Raw genomic sequence first — 18,974 nt, 5'->3', positions numbered from 1 at the left:
ACGTCGCTAAAGTTAAAGCACCGATTGAAATACAACAAGAAGGCAAGGTTCTTTTTTTTTTTTTTTTGCACCCAAGTGGTGAACTGTCCTAGCACCGATGTCGCTATGCTGTCTGATTTGCAGTTTCTCCTTCCACGTGTAAAAACGCCTCTACTCACAGTGACAGAAAAAAACAAAAGAAAAACACTACTGACATGTATACTGGACTTCTCACGAACCACTCACACATATGCATTCATGTCTTCTGCACATTCAGTGTCCTGAAAGTAAACTCTCCATCTTCTTGTCTCTACAAGACCGATGGAGCATCTTCATTAATCCCAAAGTTCTCAGTCTTTTTTTTTTTTTTTTTTTTTTTTTTAAAGAGTCCAAGTGTTGATTTCAGTGAGAAGTTGGCTATGAGAACACAATCCTGGAGTCCTTCTGGCAGCATTACTCACGCAGGCTGTTGATGGAGGCACAGATCTTGAGAGCGGGACCCAGCTTGATGTTCATGGTGGAGATGAGATGGTCCTCACGCAAAAGCAGCAGCGCCTGCCCGTCTATTTCCTGAGACTGAAACTGGGCAGCCAGCTCCTCACAACCTGATCGACCAAGAGACTCAGTTAATGCAGGAGACAATAAAGAGAAACAACATGTGACGAGTGAACTGTAATCAGATGGACCACCAACCTTGAAGTGAGGAGATAAACCTGTAGACTTCATCCACACTCCACTGTGAAGGAGTCGAAGACAGGAAGCCAGCCCCCTCTAGTGGAAGACTTCCAGGAGCTGAGCTGTCAGACTGAAGAGCGCTGTGCTCGGCTCTTGAGCAGGAGCGGGAAGAACTCGGAGACAGTGAAGGAGAATCGTCTTCTTCGCCATCGCTGGATACTTCATCTGAACGACTGGACTCGGAGTTAAACTGCACCCAAAACAGCAGACATTGAACTACAATCAGCAGCATTTTTATACTATTATGATGTTGCAGGACAAAAAAGAAAAAAGGATTTCCAAAAACAGCTGTGAATGTTAGTTTTCAAACATAATGTCCTTGATTTTTGTTTTGTTTTTAAGACTATTAACAACAGAAAACACACGAGACATCCTTTAAAACCTACAGGTGTTACCTTGACAGGTAGATGCTTGGTTGATATTTTATTAGAGGTGATATTAGAACTGCTCCTGCGAGTGGAGCCCCTACGCCTAGCAATGCTCTCTGTGGGTGCTGGATTTGGTGCCAGCCCTGCAGCTGTTCTCCCTCTGCTGGATTTGTAGTGCTGGCTGCAGCTTACATTATACCTGCGAATGAAAAGCAAAGTCAGCACTGAGAGAGACATTCTTGTTTGTTTGCCTCCCCTGAGTAAATTTCCAGTGTTACTATTGTCTAAAGAGGGGGTCAAACTTAGTTTCACATTTAACGAAACGGGTAAAATAAAAATCACATTAAGGATCAGATGTCTTCAGCACACATATCTTGCTTAGTGTTCTCAAATAAAGCCAATTAACAGCAAATCGATAAACATATTGTTTAGCCATCTTTCTGTCAAGAAAAATGTTTTCAGATAAGAGTAGGCCACTGTGGCGCCAACTCACAACAGCCTGAGTATGAAAGCTACTGCCTGAATTAAAAAAAGAAAAAAGCTTCCTGATGTTAAAGCAGAATATTTTTGTTCTTGCACAGCATTTCTCACAAGCCCGAACATGAAACAGCTTTATCTGTGCCATAGTGGCAAATTGGAAACTGCATTCAAAGCCCCATCAATTTGAGATTTAGCTGAAAAAACATTTCAAAGATGTACATCACTTTCTACTACACTAACTTTCTCAAGCTTTTGTTCTCTGGCTCTGTGGCTCTGCAGCTGTGTAGATTCAAAATTACAATGCTAATTACAGGATTTTTAAAATGGCAGAGACTGTCTCTGACAAAGGGCTACGTGAGCCCCAGATAAAGAAGTACTTCCACCTCCTTTGAATCTGTCTACTTTCATCATTTGCTTTAATCGGTCGTGCCACCCTGTTAGTTAGTGTGTTAGCTTCAAACTTCAGTGTAAGTGGGTAAATTTGCTTATTTTAGCCCTTAGACAAGACCTGCAGATCGCAGCTTCAACTAGACAGGCCAGAACATAGTAAGAAACTTGCTCTCTTTTTAAAGCATTTTTAAAGCAAATAAATGCAACAAATACCCTCCAAATAATTCAAACTCACTGTAAGCACATCGTTTCTTTGCTTTGAATTTCACTCTTCAGAGCTTGCATGTTCTAACCCAGTGCTAGACCCCCCTTTGTTTTACAAGAAACATCTTCGATACATTTTTCAAAAAATGCCCGTCTGTGCAAAATGAGTTTAAAAACATAAACAACTGTGGGATACTGTTTGTCCGTGATTTGGACGGGGGGAACAAATTATGGCAGGATCAGCCTGATATTATTTGTATCCCACTGTAACTTTACTGTATAAAGAGCTCCAAAATGTCAGGAGTAGTTAGTTATTATAAGAAGTGTGTGTGAACTTAAAATCAAGAATGTGGGATACTGTTTGTCCGTGACTTGGAGAGCCCAGCGCGTGCTCCGGACGCAGGGAAAATCAATTCTGCAGGGGAGACCTACCTTGGAACTTGTGCAGGTGAAGCCAAAGGGAAGATATGTTTCACCATATTTTCTAGTCTTTGGCTTGGAAGGAAGTTGGTTTGGAAACATATTTGGCGATGCTTCATCTCCTGCTTTGCGTTTGTGTGGGAGCCCCGTCAAAAACCTCTCCATTATGCTACCAGTGTCCAAGCAGTCTTTTTTTTCTCATATCGTGCCGCCCCCTGCAATGGCTCTGCGCCCCCCCCCCCAGGGGGCGCGCCCCACACTTTGGGAACCTCTGTTCTAACCAAATACTGCAGTCAGTGGCTTAAACTGCAAAGGCTTTAGCTGTTTTCCTAATAAGATATGAATGTCCTTTGAACGTATGAGCTTTTATTGCTAATTAAGAAGGAACAAAACAACACATAATGTGTATGTAAGCTGAAACAGAAACAAAACTGTACCTTTTGGCGCAAGTATTAGTACAGAACCTCTTTGATCCTCTGAACTGGCTGGCTGGAGCAAGGTTCCCACAGTATTCACACTTCAACACTGAGTAGGGAAAGAAAGACTTCACACTACTGACCATAAACACAGCTTAAAGCTACCATACTTAATGAATAATAAACCACCACTTACATGGAGGTCCATTTTCTGTGCAGCCAACCAGGGCAAAATCTCCGTCTTTGGGAAGCCGAGCAACCTGTCACATCAAGCTAGTAAGACACTTTTTTTTTTCTCATGGTAACCTTAACATTCATTATCTGACTCTGTGCATGTATTATCACACTTACAGGGAAGGGCTCAGCTCCCTCCTGAATCACAAAGCCCTCGATAACATGAGTGAGAACTTGTGGTTTGACGACAGCCTGGGGAACAGGTGCTCTGTCTTTGTCCCCGTGCCCTACTCTTGACAATGGGAGAGGCAAAGAAAGCGTGGGAGGAGATGAGAAGGCAGCTTCTGAAGGAGGAGCTGGTGAATCATGAAAAAGAAAAAATAATGAGCTTACAGTGAGAATTTTGAAGACGTTCTACAAACGTTTTATGCATGAATTGGAGAAGACAAGCTGACGTACCTGAGTCCTTTGTAGGTGCAGGAGATAAAGGAGGAGCCGAGTCTTTCATTGGTGCTGAGTCTGAAGATTCTGTCATCTCATTCAGGCCATCACAGTCATATTTCCTCTTGAGAGAGCCAAGAGGAGCTTTTGTCTAACAGCATGTGAGGGGGAAAAAAATGCCCTGTTACAATCCCTTGTACAAAGACGTCTCTCCCTACACCTAACCCAAGCAGTAAATCCTTTGATCTTACCATAGTACTGTTGCTGGAGGCCGTGCCAACATTCCCACCAGGTGGACTTTCCTGGGCTGTGCTATTTCGTGCCTGTGCCAGGGCCACAGCTTGCATATTTCCTGCTACGCCCTGCCTGGCTCCCACAAGCTGGACAGGGATGTGAGGAGGGTTGTGACCTGCAGCAGTGGACTGATTATTGCTAGGTGGAGCTGGGAGAATGGGCGGTGGGTGTCGAGGGGGCAGCTGCAACGGTAAACGGTGTCCCTGAACTGTCTTGGGCTGTATTGGAACAGGACCTTTGTCTACATTAGTGCTGGACTGTTGCAGGGGTTGCACCACCAGAGTTTGAGTGTTAACATTTGCCTTTGGTGCTACTGAGCCAATAGGGTAGCCCTGGGTGGAGGTAGGAACATTTGACGTGGGTACTAGGATCACCGGTGCAGCAGAGGGGGTCAGGAGGAGTTGGGAGAGAGGGAGTCCTGGAGAGGAAGTGGATGAAGAAGCTACAGAAGAAGCAGGAGTTACAGTCATGGCAGCCTGATTTCCAGTCTTTACAGTCAGTGGATTTGTGGCAGACTGTTGTGTAAAGCTGCTCTTGGCAATTTGTTGTTGCTGTTGTGGTTGCACTTGTTGCTGCTGAACCGTCTGTGGGAAACTCTGTTGCTGTTGCTGACCAAGAGGAAAGCCAGAAGCATCTTTCCTTTCTGGAAGCTCAGATTTAACAGCAACTGCTTTGGTTGTGGAAGCACAGTGTAAGGCAAGGTTCTGCACCTGAGAGATGAAGAAAGGAGCAGGGTGTGATCAATTTTAAATAGTTCTTCCTTCACAACCATTTCTTCAAGATTACATGGCTAGAGCGTTTGGTAAAAGCACACAAACCTGATCATTGTCAGACTGGGTGCTAGCACCGGTAGAAGCAACTTCGTGCTGTTGCTGCTGCTGCTGCTGGGGCTGAGTTTGAGCAACTGCTGCAACAGTAGCAGTTGCTGGGCCACCAGGCATGAAGATGAGCTGAGAACGGTTGACCTATGTGGGAAACAGCAGAGATGGTCAACCTTTATTTCTCTTAATGACTGCAAGAAAGATTTAATGATTTCCCTGCATTTTCTCTGGATTGTCTGTCAGTGTGAATTTTACACAAAGGTTTCCAACCGTTCTTACTATATCATAACAATATGTTACATAAATTAATTCAAAGTATATGCATTTAATAGATTTTGTGGATAATCAGTTTTAACCCACTCTAAGATACATCTGTCCCGGTCCTGCTGAGTTTCCACCCAGCAGCACTGACTGGTTGATAGCAGTTTTGGTTGCAGAGGTGGCCGGACCATGAGGACGAGGACTGGACATAGTCCCTCCCGCAGAGGTGGTGCTTAGATTGACCTGGAAGGCACACACATATTTATATTTTAACTCAAACTTTAAGAGAGCCAAGGCTGAGGTGTTTTGAACATGTACAGAGGATTGATAGTGGATATATTGGACAAAGAATACTGAATATAGAGCTGGTAGGTAAGAAGAATAGAGGAAAATCAGAGAGAAGGTTCGTGGATGTAGTGAAGGAGGACATGCAGATTGTTGGTGTTACAAAAGAGGAAGCAAGGGATAAACTGTGATGAACATAAATGATCCGTTGTGGCAACCCCTAAAGGGTGCAGCTGAAAGAAGATTCAAATTTTTCTAATTATCTGTAAGATATAATTAAATAATAATTTACAAAAACTTACAGTGGTGGGCACTTGGGAGATGCTGTTACTTGGAGTATTGGACTGGCGACTAGCAGCAAGTGTGGCCTGTTTTAAAGAGACATGAAAAGGTTTGATTGGGACATGTCTGTTTGTTTTTATTTTAGTCTTTTTCTTGTTGTTGTGCATGTATATTCTTGTCATACCTGTTGCACAGCAGCTAAGTTGTGGAACTGAGCACTATTTGCGATCTGCTGCTGCAGCATGAGCTGCTGGAAGTACTGAGCAGCATTAGGCTGTCTTTGCAGAGCTTGCAGAGCCTAAAAAAAACATACATACATACTTATTTGGCTAATACCAATTCAAAAGTTTGTTTTTCATTTTTTTATTTAAATGGTACTGTTATTGTGACATGTAAAGCATTCATTTTGTTAACATTTGGACACAATCACTCACCTGTACAGCCTGTCTCTCATACAGAGACATGCGGGCTATCTGTGGTGCATGAGAATTGCCACTTGTCTGAGAATTTCCATTGTTGGTGCCTGTATTTTGGTCTTCACCTGCATCCATGTTTACTGCTCAAAACGAAAAGGCCAATCATCAGAAGTAGCTGTGCCAACAGTTTTAACTATAAACGATCTATATGGTGTATTTGCTATTTCTCACTGTGGGCACAGAGAAAAATAAAGAAAAAAATAATTAATAGGCGACAAATGAAATGATTAGTCATTAAATATAAACAAAGGCGGATTATTAAACGTCCTTTGTTGGACTGCACCCTCAAAGTTTCCAATTGATTGTTTATGTTTTTAAAGTGCAGCAGATTATTCTCTCTTGTGGGCATATCACGAGTTTTTACTATCGTGGCAAGCAGGAGCATTGTGGTATTTTCTACAGCAGGCCTGTTGTCAAGATGATAGATGGGTAGGAAAGAAAGACCAACATGGAGGAAAAGTTGAAAATAGCAAAGGAAGCTAGCTATCCAGCGATGGCTAACTACAAAGGATTACACAGGTTTAACGATCTCTCGACACTAGTACAGTATACCATAGTTAAAAAAATGCATTCCCGTGTGCAGCAAAACTCCGAATGCATATATAGAAAAATGAAAGTAGATGAGTCGTTTGTTTGACGCAAACATCTAACTAAAAAACATAAACAGAGGCTAACTAATTAGCAATGCTATCTGTTTTCTGCAGAGAGAAAGCAAGCAGCTAGCTGACTATTACTGCTGCTACATGTCAGAGCTTAATGCCTTTCGGTGTCCGTTTGTGTCTACCTCTTCTTGGCTTTCCGTCCTTTTCACAGTTAAATTGAGTTCTTTTTCGGATATTGGTTGTAGCTGCCAACAACGACAGGGATTTCTAGGTTTTTTGCCTCCAACAAAACCCCGCCCCTCACAAAGCAGTTCTTTTCCCCTCCTTCTTCTTCTTTTTTGGATACTCTGGAAGACTGTAAACCATTGTTAACAGACGGACGGAGCCACCTACTGTTTCAGTGTGTAAACTGCATCGAAATCTATTTGTGTACTTTGGCAAACAAACTGGGATTTATGCAATTAGTTTTTATATGTTTTTTAAAAACTTACAGCGAGCTAACCTTTGTAATGAATAGAAGTACTTTTGATAACTACAGTTATCAACAGCAAAAGACACTCCTCGTTTCTTTATATTTTCTAGGAGTCATACACTAACCTTTTAGTGATTCAAGCATAAAAAGACGCCTAGCCTAAATCTTCACAATGTTCCCAGAAACACTGTCAGTACAGTGAAAACATACCTCCCCATGGCCTGGACCTCAATTTTACTGAAGGAGTGCGGGATCATTTTGACAACGGAGCAAAAATTACCCAACACCTAAAGAAGAGTTTTGAATGTCTTCAAGAAGCCTGGAGGACTATTCCTGAAGGCTACTTAAAAATTACAAGAAAGCTGCTAAAAGATGTGTGCTCAAGAATAAACATTGGTCATGTCTGAGCCTCTTTCTCCATGTTAGTTAACAACAGTTTATCACTATAAGCGCTTAATTGCACCAAATTTAATACGAGGTTTATGACTATTCTAGTTTATGAATGCATTTGTTTATATAATCCATTATTTCTAATATAACCTAATTTATTCCATCAAATCCTAAAAGATGAGTGCACATAGGTTTATGGAGTTATCACAGCATAAACTAGTTTTATCATTTCTTTTTAATAGAATCAGAAAAAAACCCAAAGATTTGTGACTTGTGTCAATTTTTAGCCAAACATAACATTAATCATATGAAACCTCAGACCAGTGAACTAAGCAAAGAAAATTCAGTGTTAACACAAAAGCGAAAAAGACCAAATATCAGTGCTCACAGTGAATACAAGTAGCATAACTCAATGATAATTAATAGAAAAATAACATTCACGTCCTGTTCAAAAAAAAAAGCCTGGTTCAGTCCTTAGCAGCACTGATGTTTAGGTTTATGTAAAAATATTATAAATCCCATTAATGTCAAGTTTAAAAGTGTAACATTTTTACAACTAGAGTACTGAAAATGAAGTACCCTCATTGCTGCCGTATGCATCTCCTACTGCAGCCTGAACATGAGTCTATAGTAGTAAGGTGGGTACATGTAGCACTGTGTCTGCGCTTTGGGTCAATTTCACCACATCAAGAAGCAGGTCAGCGTTTAAGCACTATAATGTTCATTATTAAACTGTTTTGTGATTATTAAAATGTAAATATTCCTTTATGTTTGATTATTTCATGAAAAAGCACAGAAGACAATTTCTGAATAAGTATAAATAGCAGAATTCAGATATAATTGCCTTCAAATTCTCATCACTACAGGCAACATTTAAATGACAAAAGATACATTAAGTGAATTTAATTTTGAATTTTAGTTGGATGCTTTGCTCCTCACCACAAATTTCGTTGGTATTGCGTCAGCACCACTGACCTCTGACAAAAATTAAACCGTGGAGCTCAGATTTCAGTCAAGCAGCCGACCTTCTGACTGGGATCTTAGCGCTGAGCTTCTCTGCAACATGTGAGAAAGGACGACGCCCAGCTAAAAATCAAATTCAGTTCAACTTTGGTTTGTTTGCACTGATTTCTAAATGTGTGGTAAGGCTGTAAGTACAGTCCCTGTACTTAAACATTTACATTCACATGTTACAAACCTGACTTTTTAACCTAAACAATAACTGTTTAAACTGCACACACATTTATTTGTATGCCTGTGAACATTAAGCAAGCTCAACCCAAATAAACACAGAGGGGTGTACTATGAAGCCAGATTAATGGGTTAGCAAGGTATGTTGGGCTTTCATTCACTCTCTTTTCAGCATCTTAACTACTGTCATACATGTAGCCTGGTCCTGCGCAGCCTTTCGGTTTGCAATCGAACTGAAGAGCCACATTTTCACTGATTCGCTTATTTACAGTAAGCTTTAGCTGCAATACAGATTCTCTGCTGTAGGAATGTCATTTATCCAGAATATAAAACCTGTTGAGACACTTCTAAAACAGCACTGCAGATTCTAACTGGAATATTCAATTTTTCTTTTATAAATGTCTTTATTTTTGGTCCTAATCCGCTAGAATTCCACCTACTGGAACAAAGTTTAGAACTGTTACACCAAGAATTCTGAATGAATAAAAGTAATTTATCTTACAAGTGACGACAAACTGAAGTGATGCTTTCTTTAGGCTGTGGGAGTGTGTTAAAGTTTAAGAGCTGTAATTTGTCACATTAGAAATCAACAGCAGAGGTGAAATAAATATATTATGAGGTAAACTATTTAATTTACTGATAAGTGTGCGTGTAATGATCGTGACTTCACAAGATTAAAGATTTTCGGCAGCATTACTCTCGTTTCCTTTGCAGCTGCAGTGTTGCATGTTATTTATAGATCTGTATCACCTGATTAGACGGAGCTCAAATGATCGATTTTGTAAAGTCAAAGAGTTAAATGACGCATCTAAAACTGCACAGAGCATGAAGCAGAAAGCCTGAGTTAATGAAGAAAACTGATAACCACCATTGTAACCCTTATCTCTTATCTGGGCTTCTAGGCTTTTATCAAGCCAGCTAACACAACCCCACCAATTATATTGAATTTGCTTTTCAGTACACCCCTCTGCTCGTGACAAACCAACAACATCTGAGAAAAAAAATAAAGCATTCGTTTAGCAGAAAAGAACTGTACACAATGTGGCATTTAGCTGACACAAGATAGAAATATGATTCTTCAAATTCTCCCTTTTCTGCCAGATTTTCACAGAAGAGTCTTTATTGTGAAATAGCTTTCTTGGAGGAATCACTCATTTGTCTGACATCAAACAACTGTTTGAAACGTACGGTGTAAAAAGTGTGGACAGGATCATCAGCCCTATGAGTAACATGCCCTCCTGTGTGACAGGGAGATGAAAGATTTTTTTGCCCTAGGCACAAGTCTGGAATAAACACAGAATTAGCAGGTACTGACGTAATTCACTCACAACCCCCCCACAAGAAAACAGACTTGTGTCTACAAGCAGCCTGATAAGCTGTAACCGATTAAACTGCATCACACGGTGAAGATTTTAGTCCCAACATACTAAGGTCACATAGGCAGCAACTGGTCATCTGTCTCCTCTGGCTCTTCCTGTAAATTGTCTGCAGCCTCTCCCCTGTAAGCTGGCGATTCCTCTCGCTTGCGCGACCGGCACACAAAGTCACAGCCATCCTGTAAGCACAGCGAAGAAAAAAAACAAAAACAATTGTCCTTATTTATTTATTTATTTATTTTTATTTCATCAGACTCTGACCTTTCACTGACGGTGTTCATCAATTAGATTTAGCTTACCGCTGCCAGGTTTCCAAACTCCACCCAAAAAGCATAATTGGGGAATTGCTCCACCCCTTTAGCTCCAACGATCACCCGCTGGTAGAGGAAACCTCCAACAAGGTAAACAGCCAGAAGAGAGAAACCACTGAAATGTGAGAGGTTATGATTATTGATCATCTGTAATATCACAAGCTCTCACATTCATTAAATTAACAGATGACTTTACATACATGATGAGAATAATGGAGCCAGTGCTGATAATGGAGCCAGTGCTGAGCTTGGACTCAATTACAGGACACACTGAACTGGTGTCCAACTCAAACAGATAGAAACAGTCTTCCTCCTTTTCCCTCTCCTCCAGACCCACCTCCAGCTTACTCTGGGAGAGAGAGTGAAACACAGGTGTATACAAAGTGTCTTTGTGCAACTTTCTAAACATGCAACATGTGTATAACATGTTTTTATTTCAATAACTCTACTGTTTAATACAAATAGGCTCATTCTGTGTTCCACTGTATTAAACGTCTTCGTCACTCTACTGTAAATATCCTTGCTTGGTTTCAGGTGTCTGGAAAGCCTTGAGCTTCACGGAAACATTATTCAGAGCGTCCTCATGGATCAAATTTCATTTTCACAGACCTGATGCAACATGCCGCCACGGCTGCAGCTGACTGCTTTTTGTTTCTGTTTTTTTCCTCAAACTCAAATCTGCTCGGCTAGAAGCTTTGCACATTTCATTTACCACTTTTACATTCCTGTCGCAAGAGATCATAATGATGGCTTTCCTTTCTTCCTTATTGCAGTGTGCATCGTATTTTTCACCATTTGTGTAGATCAGCATCACCCAGTCACCTGAAAGGACACGTTTGATAAGATTTAGATTTATACTCCTCAGAGTTGGCCTCAGGCTATGATGCAATTATGAATTATTTATCAGTTTCCAATACAGTTAAGATTCACGCACATGCCCTTACGGTCATGTCTGAACTAATAAGAGAATGTTTTTCGGATTTTGCATAGTCTTACTTCCTCCAATGGCCTGTGTATGCGTGTATTTGCCAATCACTGTTGTCTTCTGTAATTTCTTGTCCACTTGAATAACCCCAGCATTGGGAGCACCCCCTGCATCCCCACATAACTGGAACACATATGTGTAGCTCTCGTTCGAAGCCTTGTCCTCAGCTGTAAAGCTGTCAAAAAAAGAACAAATCCCAGAGAAAATTTAAATAAACATGGCCCATATAGATTCTTCCTTTAACATAAAATTATATTATTAAACACAACAGGGATTCCAAAAACATCTCATCTCCTACCAAGCACTGAATACGCTGGTACACAAGTGACTCATTCCTTACTTCTTTCCTACGAGCGGCTCTAGTCGCTCCAGAACTTTCTGCTGTAATGGACTGTGAGATAACAGTTTGCAGTCTTTGGTGCTCTTCACACTATACACCCCACTCACAGAGAGGACCAGATGAAATGCCATGATCCACATGAGGAACGAGATTCCTCTGCAGCTACTGAACACCTGGAACAGATGTTAGATGATAAAGAAAAAACAATCAAAACGGGCAATTCTCAATTGTGATTGCTTGCTATTTGTTTCATGTTAGTAGGATTACGTTTATTGTGAGACCATACAAACTGTCTAATGCAAGACTGTTTCATACCATTTACATTACAGTAATATAAACGGTGGCATTATTGAAATACTTGCGGTCAACCATACAAAGGCAGTGGAGATGAGCATCAGGGGTAATTTGTAACTGAAGGATAGCAGCAAGATTGAACGGGAAGGCTTACATGATTATAGTGAGATGGTAAAGGAGACAGTGGGTCTAAAATAGCAGGCACACAGGAGGTAGCAGAGCTGAAGATGCTAAGATCTTCAGTCAGAGTGATCAGAAGGGACAGGATTAGAAATGAGTACATCCGAGGGACGGCGGACGTAGAGCGGTCTAGAAAGAAAGTTTGAGAGACAAGGTTGTGATGTGCAGAGGAGGGATTTTAGATTCATATGGAGCTGCCAGCCAGGAGAAAAGAGGAAAATCACAGGGTCGATTCATGCATGTCGTGGAGGAGGACATGCATGTGACAGAAGATAAAGGTAGCTTAAGCTGAAAGCAGATGTGCCGTGGCGACCCCTAAAGGGAGCAACCAAATAAGAAGCAGAAACAACTGCAGTGTGGTAGCTATCCCTTTAAGAGCTGAAACAGTTATTGGGTAATGTCATAGTCATATGACAGAAAACTAGAAAAAAATATATATTTAAAAAATTTAAAAACAAATATTTACTCATTTAATTTGAATATTCATCATCTGTTATATTCAGCTGAATTCTTTTGGGTTTTAAGACTGCTATCTAGAAAAAAAATCTAAATATTTAGCAGCACTTTTTTTGATAATCGTCTGACACTTCAAAACACAATGAACCTGTTATGTTAGTTTAATGTGTACATTAAAATGAATCCGTGGCAGTTCTCATGCTTTTGACACCTTGTTACAGGTTGCAGGTTTTTGCATTAACACAAAATACCTCAGTTATCAGGTACTTACATTTAATGCATTATTCCACAAACCGTTTGCGTTTTTTAACACCACAGTTCATAAAAATAGGTAAAACAAGGGAATACTCAAAGCTTCAGTGGTTAAACTTTGAATATGAAGCACCTTTCACATGCTTCCTGAACAAAGAGAGGGGAGTAAAGAGACGCCCACTTTCCTATTCATTTAAAATGGGGGGGGGGGGGGGATTTAAAGACATAAAACATAGCACTAAACTAAAAGACAATAACGATATAGGAAATTCAGTTGTGAAAGGCGATGTTTGCAAGTCTTTCCTGAAAAGAAAGTATGCATCCAAAATGTCTGCTTCTATTTGCACGAGGCAATAAGTTTTACTGATGAGAAAACAGTCCGTTTATAATTTCTCTGACAAAGATGCTGCTTTGGCTGGATTGCACACCTACCTTCATGACTTCCGTCACTGCGAATCAGCGGGGAAATCTTCTTTGTGAGAAATCTAACAGTTTATCATACAAGCTGACAGTTTAAACAGTTGCTCTGAGCTTCCTCACGCTAACGTCGCTTCCTGGTTGACTCAATTAGCAACTAGCCGACTCTTTAGATATGCGCATAAAACAAACTGCGCGGAGTCTGTTTTATATTATTATTTTTAATCAACGTTTTCCCCCCTTTTAATTCTGCCCTGAAGAGATAACACGCTTTCCCTTCAACTGTGCCCAAGAGGCTAACAGGCTGGAGATAGCGGCGAAGGAGTGCGGAAGTGAAACCAAACAGAGCAACACGCGCATGTGACAGTCCAAATGAAACTCAGCCAACGAAAGGCGGCTGAGGCCACGCACACCCGCGTCAGCTGACAGGGGAGCAAGCGTCACAGAAAGGTTTACTAGTCACAGCGTCACCATTCATGGTATTTCTATGTCAGGCAAAAAAACATTAATACATACAATAATAAATAAAATAAATACGTAAGTAAATAAACAAGATAAACAAAAAATGAATAATAAATACATAATACATATAAATACAATAAAATAAATGCATAACTAATACATAAAATAAAACTAAAATAAATCAAATAAAGCAAGCAAATGAATAAACACGCTTGATTGTATAATGTGGAATTTTGTGTGCGCTGCTAAACAGAATCAAACAACTATTATTCAAACAAATGTATCTAACTAAAACCTGTAAATTTAATTGATCACTGATATAAATAACAAATATTATCTTTATAACTACATTGTGGAAATTCTTGTTTGTTCAAACAATGTCACATGTGACATTTTTTGGAGTTATTTCCATGATTTAGATCCAAAAAACATATTTTGGTAAAGAAATCATAATTAAAGAAAATTACTTATTATTAATAATAATAAGTCATAATACACAATACTGTCTTGTGCTTCATTTACCTGACAATCTAATAAGATGAATTTATATAAATACATGTTTTTCAAATTTGCTAAATGTAGTAAAAATTACATTAAAATCAACATTGCTTTAATTTAAAATGAGCTAAAAAAAATTTTTTGACTAAGTATAAAAAATAATTTCAGTTTCAGTATTTAGTCAGGTGGTGAAGCTTTTCACTGTGACTCAGACTCTACATGATTTCCAGTCAGCTGCCGACAATAAGTATTTTAATTTGTATGGTATTACTTCCCTATCATGATCATTAAAAAGACTAAAACACTGAAATGAATCAAAATTAAGAAAACATTTCCGAACAATAAAAATTAGACTTAAAAGCAAATCTGCTCTGGAAATAAACTGAAATGAGCTGAAACAGAAAGGCAAAATGAAAGAGAAAATAAAACCTATTGAGAGAATTACTGTAAGACTGTAAAATATGTGTGTCACACCTATTTGGACAAGTAGAAGAAAGATTGCTTCACTGGTGCTGATGTATACAAGTGCCAGCTATCTTTTCAAAAATACACATTTCACCTTCTTGACTGGAAAACAAAACTACTTTCTGGGGAGTGAGCATGCATAAATGGAATTAAAACAGCTTTGTCTATCTAAAAAGGGTGTTATGGGCTTGGCACATGGTATCATACCTGATGAATATTGCAATGAAGTTGGATGAAAATATCAGTTCCTCGCCTGCAAAATTTTGGTTACTATAGACATCTGCTGCTGGAAATCAGACATCCAAATATTTATAGTTCAAGCAAGCCATCATTCTGTGTTAGCCTGAGCTACATTCCTGAGAATTCATATTCAGAGACATGAATATGTCAGATATTTACCCCAAAAGTTTTTAAGGACCTAGCTCAAGACATTTATCCCAGATGCCTTGATTCTGATGTTTTAGACATTCTTTCAGCTCTGTTTGAAAAAGAGATCAATAAAATGATTGAACATCAAGAAAATTCATCAGAAAACTTGTATCTGGTATCTCATTGTTTTAATTACCCAGGGATTGTGACTATAGGTGCACCTCCCAAGAAAAGTAACTACATGTCAGATTAGCACAGTCTACAGATGTTGTCATTGGCCTGTTCGGCACGTTCCTCCTGTCGATTTCCCAGTAATGAACATGGCTGCATTGTAACACTGAACAAACCCAAAAACCTATGCAACAGTGTGTACTAGAAGTTTGAGGCCACTCTGGTAAAAAAAAACAATCATAAAACCTCACACCACCTGTCAACCTCAGTGGTTGAGCGATGATGATTTGGGTTTATTTTGCAGCCATAGAACCTGAGCACCTTGCAGTCACTGAGTCGACGAGGAACTCCTTTGTATACCAAAGCATTCTTGAGCCAAGTACAAGGGCAGCTGTTCAAAAGCTTAATCTTGGCCAGAACTGGGTCATACAACAGGGCAATGATCCCAGTTCTGAAAAAGAAATGAATCAAGGTGTTGCAATGGTCCAGTCAATAGATCTGTCTGACCTTAACAGAGCTGTGCATAAAGAAATGCCTGCAAACCTCAATGAACCGAAGCACCATTGTAAAGTTGTGGCAAAATTTCTGTGCAACTAAATGATAGACTCATAAAGTCATACAGAAAAGAATTATTTTAAGTTATTGACACTAAAGGTGATTCTACAAGCGACTGAATCATGGGGTGTAGTTTCTCACAAGCTGCTTTTGCATTTTGTTAAATAAGGATGGGGGAATATGTCATATGTTGCTGTTAATGTCAGGTTGTATTTAGAGAATTTGAGAACATGCTAACGAACAAGTAATTTTTAATATGTTGTGATAAGTAAAACCTTAGAGCTGAAAGAGAGTGTACTTTCACTTTCACATGTCAGAATGTTTACTTGTGGATGACTGGTAGACCAACAACACAGATTTCCATTTCAAGATGGCATAACTGAGGTTACTGAAATATGATCATTACTCAGTGTTTTGAAAGGCAGATTAACCCCCACACTACTCTAGCGTAAACTAAACAATAGCCTCTAAAATTACCATGAACTTGGGTCAACCCTTTTTTGAAACACTCTATAACCACAACATAATATTTATCGCAAGAGTATGACTTATTAGAGAGCTGGTTTGTCAACATGGCACGGCATTAGTTCAAGTTCATTTAGTAACAGTGGTCAAGTATGGACTTGCTCAGTTTTCGTACAATGTGATATATATATACACACACACACACACACACACACACACACACACACACACACACACACACCTTGATCACTGTTTCACTTCCCTCAGTATTTTTAGATTGATCTCTGACTGTGTGTTTGAGAATCTATGGCCCTCAGTGTCTGTTGCATTCTGCTGGATTTCACTAAAAAGGTAATAAGCTGCACTCGCTATGCTTGAGACCAGTAAGTGTGCTATAAGAGCTCTTTCATTCCTGCATGCTCTGATTAGCTCAGCTACATCAGGCTCTTTGACTTCATTTACATTGTACGTACCGTCTTTTTTATACCATTTTCAGAAATATCAGAAAGTTGACTCTGTTCATCTGGATGTAGCATTTTCAGATCAACAGAATCAACTTTCTGGGATTTCCTTACCTGGATGATTGAGCATTTATCGAGATCCTTTTTTAAAATGTCATTTTTAGCTCATCTGGTTGAAACACTTGTTGAGATGTTCGCGAGGCGGCCCTTCACAGTTGCTACTCTTCCTGCAGTATTGGTAAGATTTTAGTTAACCTTTCACACAATATATCACCTAATGGACTTGCATCTAAATTAAGGTCAAGAGCGTATCAGTTGTTTTATGAATACGTTTCCACTTTCATAAAAATCACTACTTCTCTTAGATTATTGGTCAGATTTTAGTGACATGAGATTAATGCATCTCGGATATGACTGTTTTTGAGGGTCTTTGAGTTTTCAGTGGATTTTAATCCTCATTAGCTTGTGCAATGCAGCCAATCCCCGACAAGGAATCCTATAATTTGCTTTCTGTACTTCTCACATTATAGCAACCTTTGAATAGTGATGGACCATGAGCTGGATGGACTAGTCTTTCCATTCAGGTTTTTTGCTTTAAAGAACTCTGTCTTACTATTTGGTTTGTTCATTCTCTGTTGTATCAGCCACCCTGAACTACTGATAGAAGGCAGGATGAATCCATGCCTTCATGTTGTTTACAGCATGTTGAATGTCACAGTAGAAATTGAGAGTCGTCAGACTAGAAAACATTTCTCCAAGCTTATGTTGTCCCAACGGGAATTTACCCGTTCTTAGCTGACAGGAGTGGCACTCGGTGTGGTCTTCAGCTATTTTAGTCCATCTCTTTATCATTATAAGTGGTTATTTGAGTTACTGTCGTCCCTAGCTGTCTGACCATTCTCCTCTGACACCAATATTTTCACCCAGAGAAGTGTCGCTCTGTGGATTTTTTCTCTTTCTGAGACCATTCTCTGTAAACTCTAAAGATGTTGGTGTGCGAAAATCCCAGTAGACCAGCAGCTTCTGAAATATTCAGACCAGCTTGTCTGGTCCTAACAACCATCCAACATTCAAAGTCACTTAAATCACCCATCTTCCTCATTCTGATGCTCAGTTTGAACTTCAGGTTGTCAGCATTTCTACATGCCTAAATGCAATGAAATCCTGTAGTTCACTGGTGAGACGCTGAGTAGGCATGCCTAATATAATAGGTAGTGCACAAATCTGTTTATAAGATTGGGGAAAGCTGCAATCAGCTGAGACTGAAGAAGTCACTTGGATAAGTGACAAAACGTTTCTCCCACTGAAAATGCTACGTCCAGATGAACAGAATCTACTTTTGGACACAAATCGGACAGTGATAAAATCTTCTCAAACGACAGAGTGCTGAACAAGTCATTTAAACAAGGTGTGGCCATGTATATAAAATCATCTGACAGATTTTAAAGTAAACGGATTTCCTTGTTATAAAGTAAATGGGAAAGGCAAAGTGTAAGAAACACCTTTCAGCTTTAAGTAAAATGCAGTAAAGTTGACTCATGGGGTGTAGTTACTTCTTGGAAGTTGGATCTGTTGCAGTTAGCCAGGTGTGTGTGTGTGTCAGACAGTATTTTTGCAAATTATTTTTTAAAAAACGTGGTGTTGTGCAAATTCGGTTAGCAAGTGGGTAAAATCTGAGCGCAGCTGAAAGTGCAACAAAGTTGTGAAACAGGGCAGTGTGACAGCAATCATGTGGGTTTCTATTTAACAATGCTAATGAGAGTGAGTCACAGCATTTCAGAGCTTTCATGTTAGGCTTTCTCAGTAGTTAATAACCATAGTAAAGTTGTCATTGTTATACAAATCACTCACATATCACCCCTCCCTTAGTTTCTCCCTCTGTGATTGCTTCATCTCTCTCTCTCTTTTTAAATCATAAGGAACAGTTGGTGTTTCTCCCTGCCTCCCTCCCTGCCTCCCTCTGTACAGCCTCTCCAGGGAACGCAGGCAAGTTTTACTAGGCCTCTGTTTGCTTTGCTCCAAAAAAGTTAGTATTTTCAAACCTACTTTCTTCCTCCCCTCCCCCACTCTCCTTCAGCGCCCTTACCTGGCTGTGTGTGTCCGTGTGTGTGTGTAGCGCAGACACACCCGACTACCGAATATCAACCAATCACTGATCCAAGAGAGGCGCTCCAAGGAGGTGTGCTTCCTGTACTTCGTGTGAGACAGGAATGGTGCAGGAGTGCGTAGAGAGTTG

General features: G+C 39.8%; 2 protein-coding genes across 3 annotated transcripts; both read right to left on the bottom strand.

Moving 5' to 3' along the window:
- Positions 1–27: 27 nt before the first annotated feature.
- phc1 (polyhomeotic homolog 1) lies at positions 28–7,608 on the bottom strand. The gene is made up of 14 exons (XM_040030005.1): positions 6,811–7,608; positions 5,985–6,106; positions 5,735–5,848; positions 5,571–5,636; positions 5,083–5,226; positions 4,720–4,866; positions 3,859–4,611; positions 3,626–3,758; positions 3,344–3,522; positions 3,189–3,252; positions 3,014–3,101; positions 1,110–1,281; positions 673–904; positions 28–584 (listed from the first exon to the last, which is right to left on the bottom strand). Exons 2-14 carry the CDS (start codon positions 6,099–6,101, stop codon positions 433–435), a joined length of 2,361 nt encoding a protein of 786 aa, XP_039885939.1. The 5' UTR covers positions 6,102–6,106; positions 6,811–7,608; the 3' UTR covers positions 28–432.
- Positions 7,609–8,008: 400 nt separating this feature from the next.
- On the bottom strand, positions 8,009–18,936 carry m6pr (mannose-6-phosphate receptor (cation dependent)). Of its 2 annotated transcripts, none has more exons than XM_040030009.1 (7): positions 13,308–13,671; positions 11,694–11,866; positions 11,365–11,528; positions 11,081–11,190; positions 10,569–10,717; positions 10,357–10,483; positions 8,009–10,236 (listed from the first exon to the last, which is right to left on the bottom strand). In XM_040030009.1, exons 1-7 carry the CDS (start codon positions 13,311–13,313, stop codon positions 10,114–10,116), a joined length of 852 nt encoding a protein of 283 aa, XP_039885943.1. In that variant the 5' UTR covers positions 13,314–13,671; the 3' UTR covers positions 8,009–10,113. The 2 variants fall into 2 exon arrangements, with proteins under 2 accessions (XP_039885943.1, XP_039885944.1); XM_040030010.1 differs by lacking the exon at positions 13,308–13,671 and adding an exon at positions 18,825–18,936 and having other exon boundaries at positions 8,534–10,236.
- Positions 18,937–18,974: the final 38 nt, after the last annotated feature.

Source organism: Simochromis diagramma, unplaced genomic scaffold, assembly GCF_900408965.1.
Source record: "Simochromis diagramma unplaced genomic scaffold, fSimDia1.1 OVJJ01000361.1, whole genome shotgun sequence".
Lineage (NCBI taxonomy): Eukaryota > Metazoa > Chordata > Actinopteri > Cichliformes > Cichlidae > Simochromis > Simochromis diagramma.
This window is presented reverse-complemented; position numbering and strand designations above follow the sequence as displayed.

Excerpts from the sequence above, each read along its gene's own strand:
- phc1 (XM_040030005.1), bottom strand. The coding sequence starts at position 6,101 with ATGGATGCAGGTGAAGACCAAAATACAGGCACCAACAATGGAAATTCT. Across the intron at positions 4,867-5,082 it reads CGGGACAGATGTATCTTAGA|GTCAACCGTTCTCAGCTCAT; the intron begins GTGGGTTAAAAC and ends TTTCCCACATAG. Across the intron at positions 3,102-3,188 it reads CACAGAAAATGGACCTCCAT|TGTTGAAGTGTGAATACTGT; the intron begins GTAAGTGGTGGT and ends TTCCCTACTCAG.
- m6pr (XM_040030009.1), bottom strand. Across the intron at positions 11,529-11,693 it reads GAGCCGCTCGTAGGAAAGAA|CTTTACAGCTGAGGACAAGG; the intron begins GTAAGGAATGAG and ends TTTTTTTGACAG. Across the intron at positions 10,484-10,568 it reads GGCTCCATTATTCTCATCAT|TGGTTTCTCTCTTCTGGCTG; the intron begins GTATGTAAAGTC and ends CTCACATTTCAG.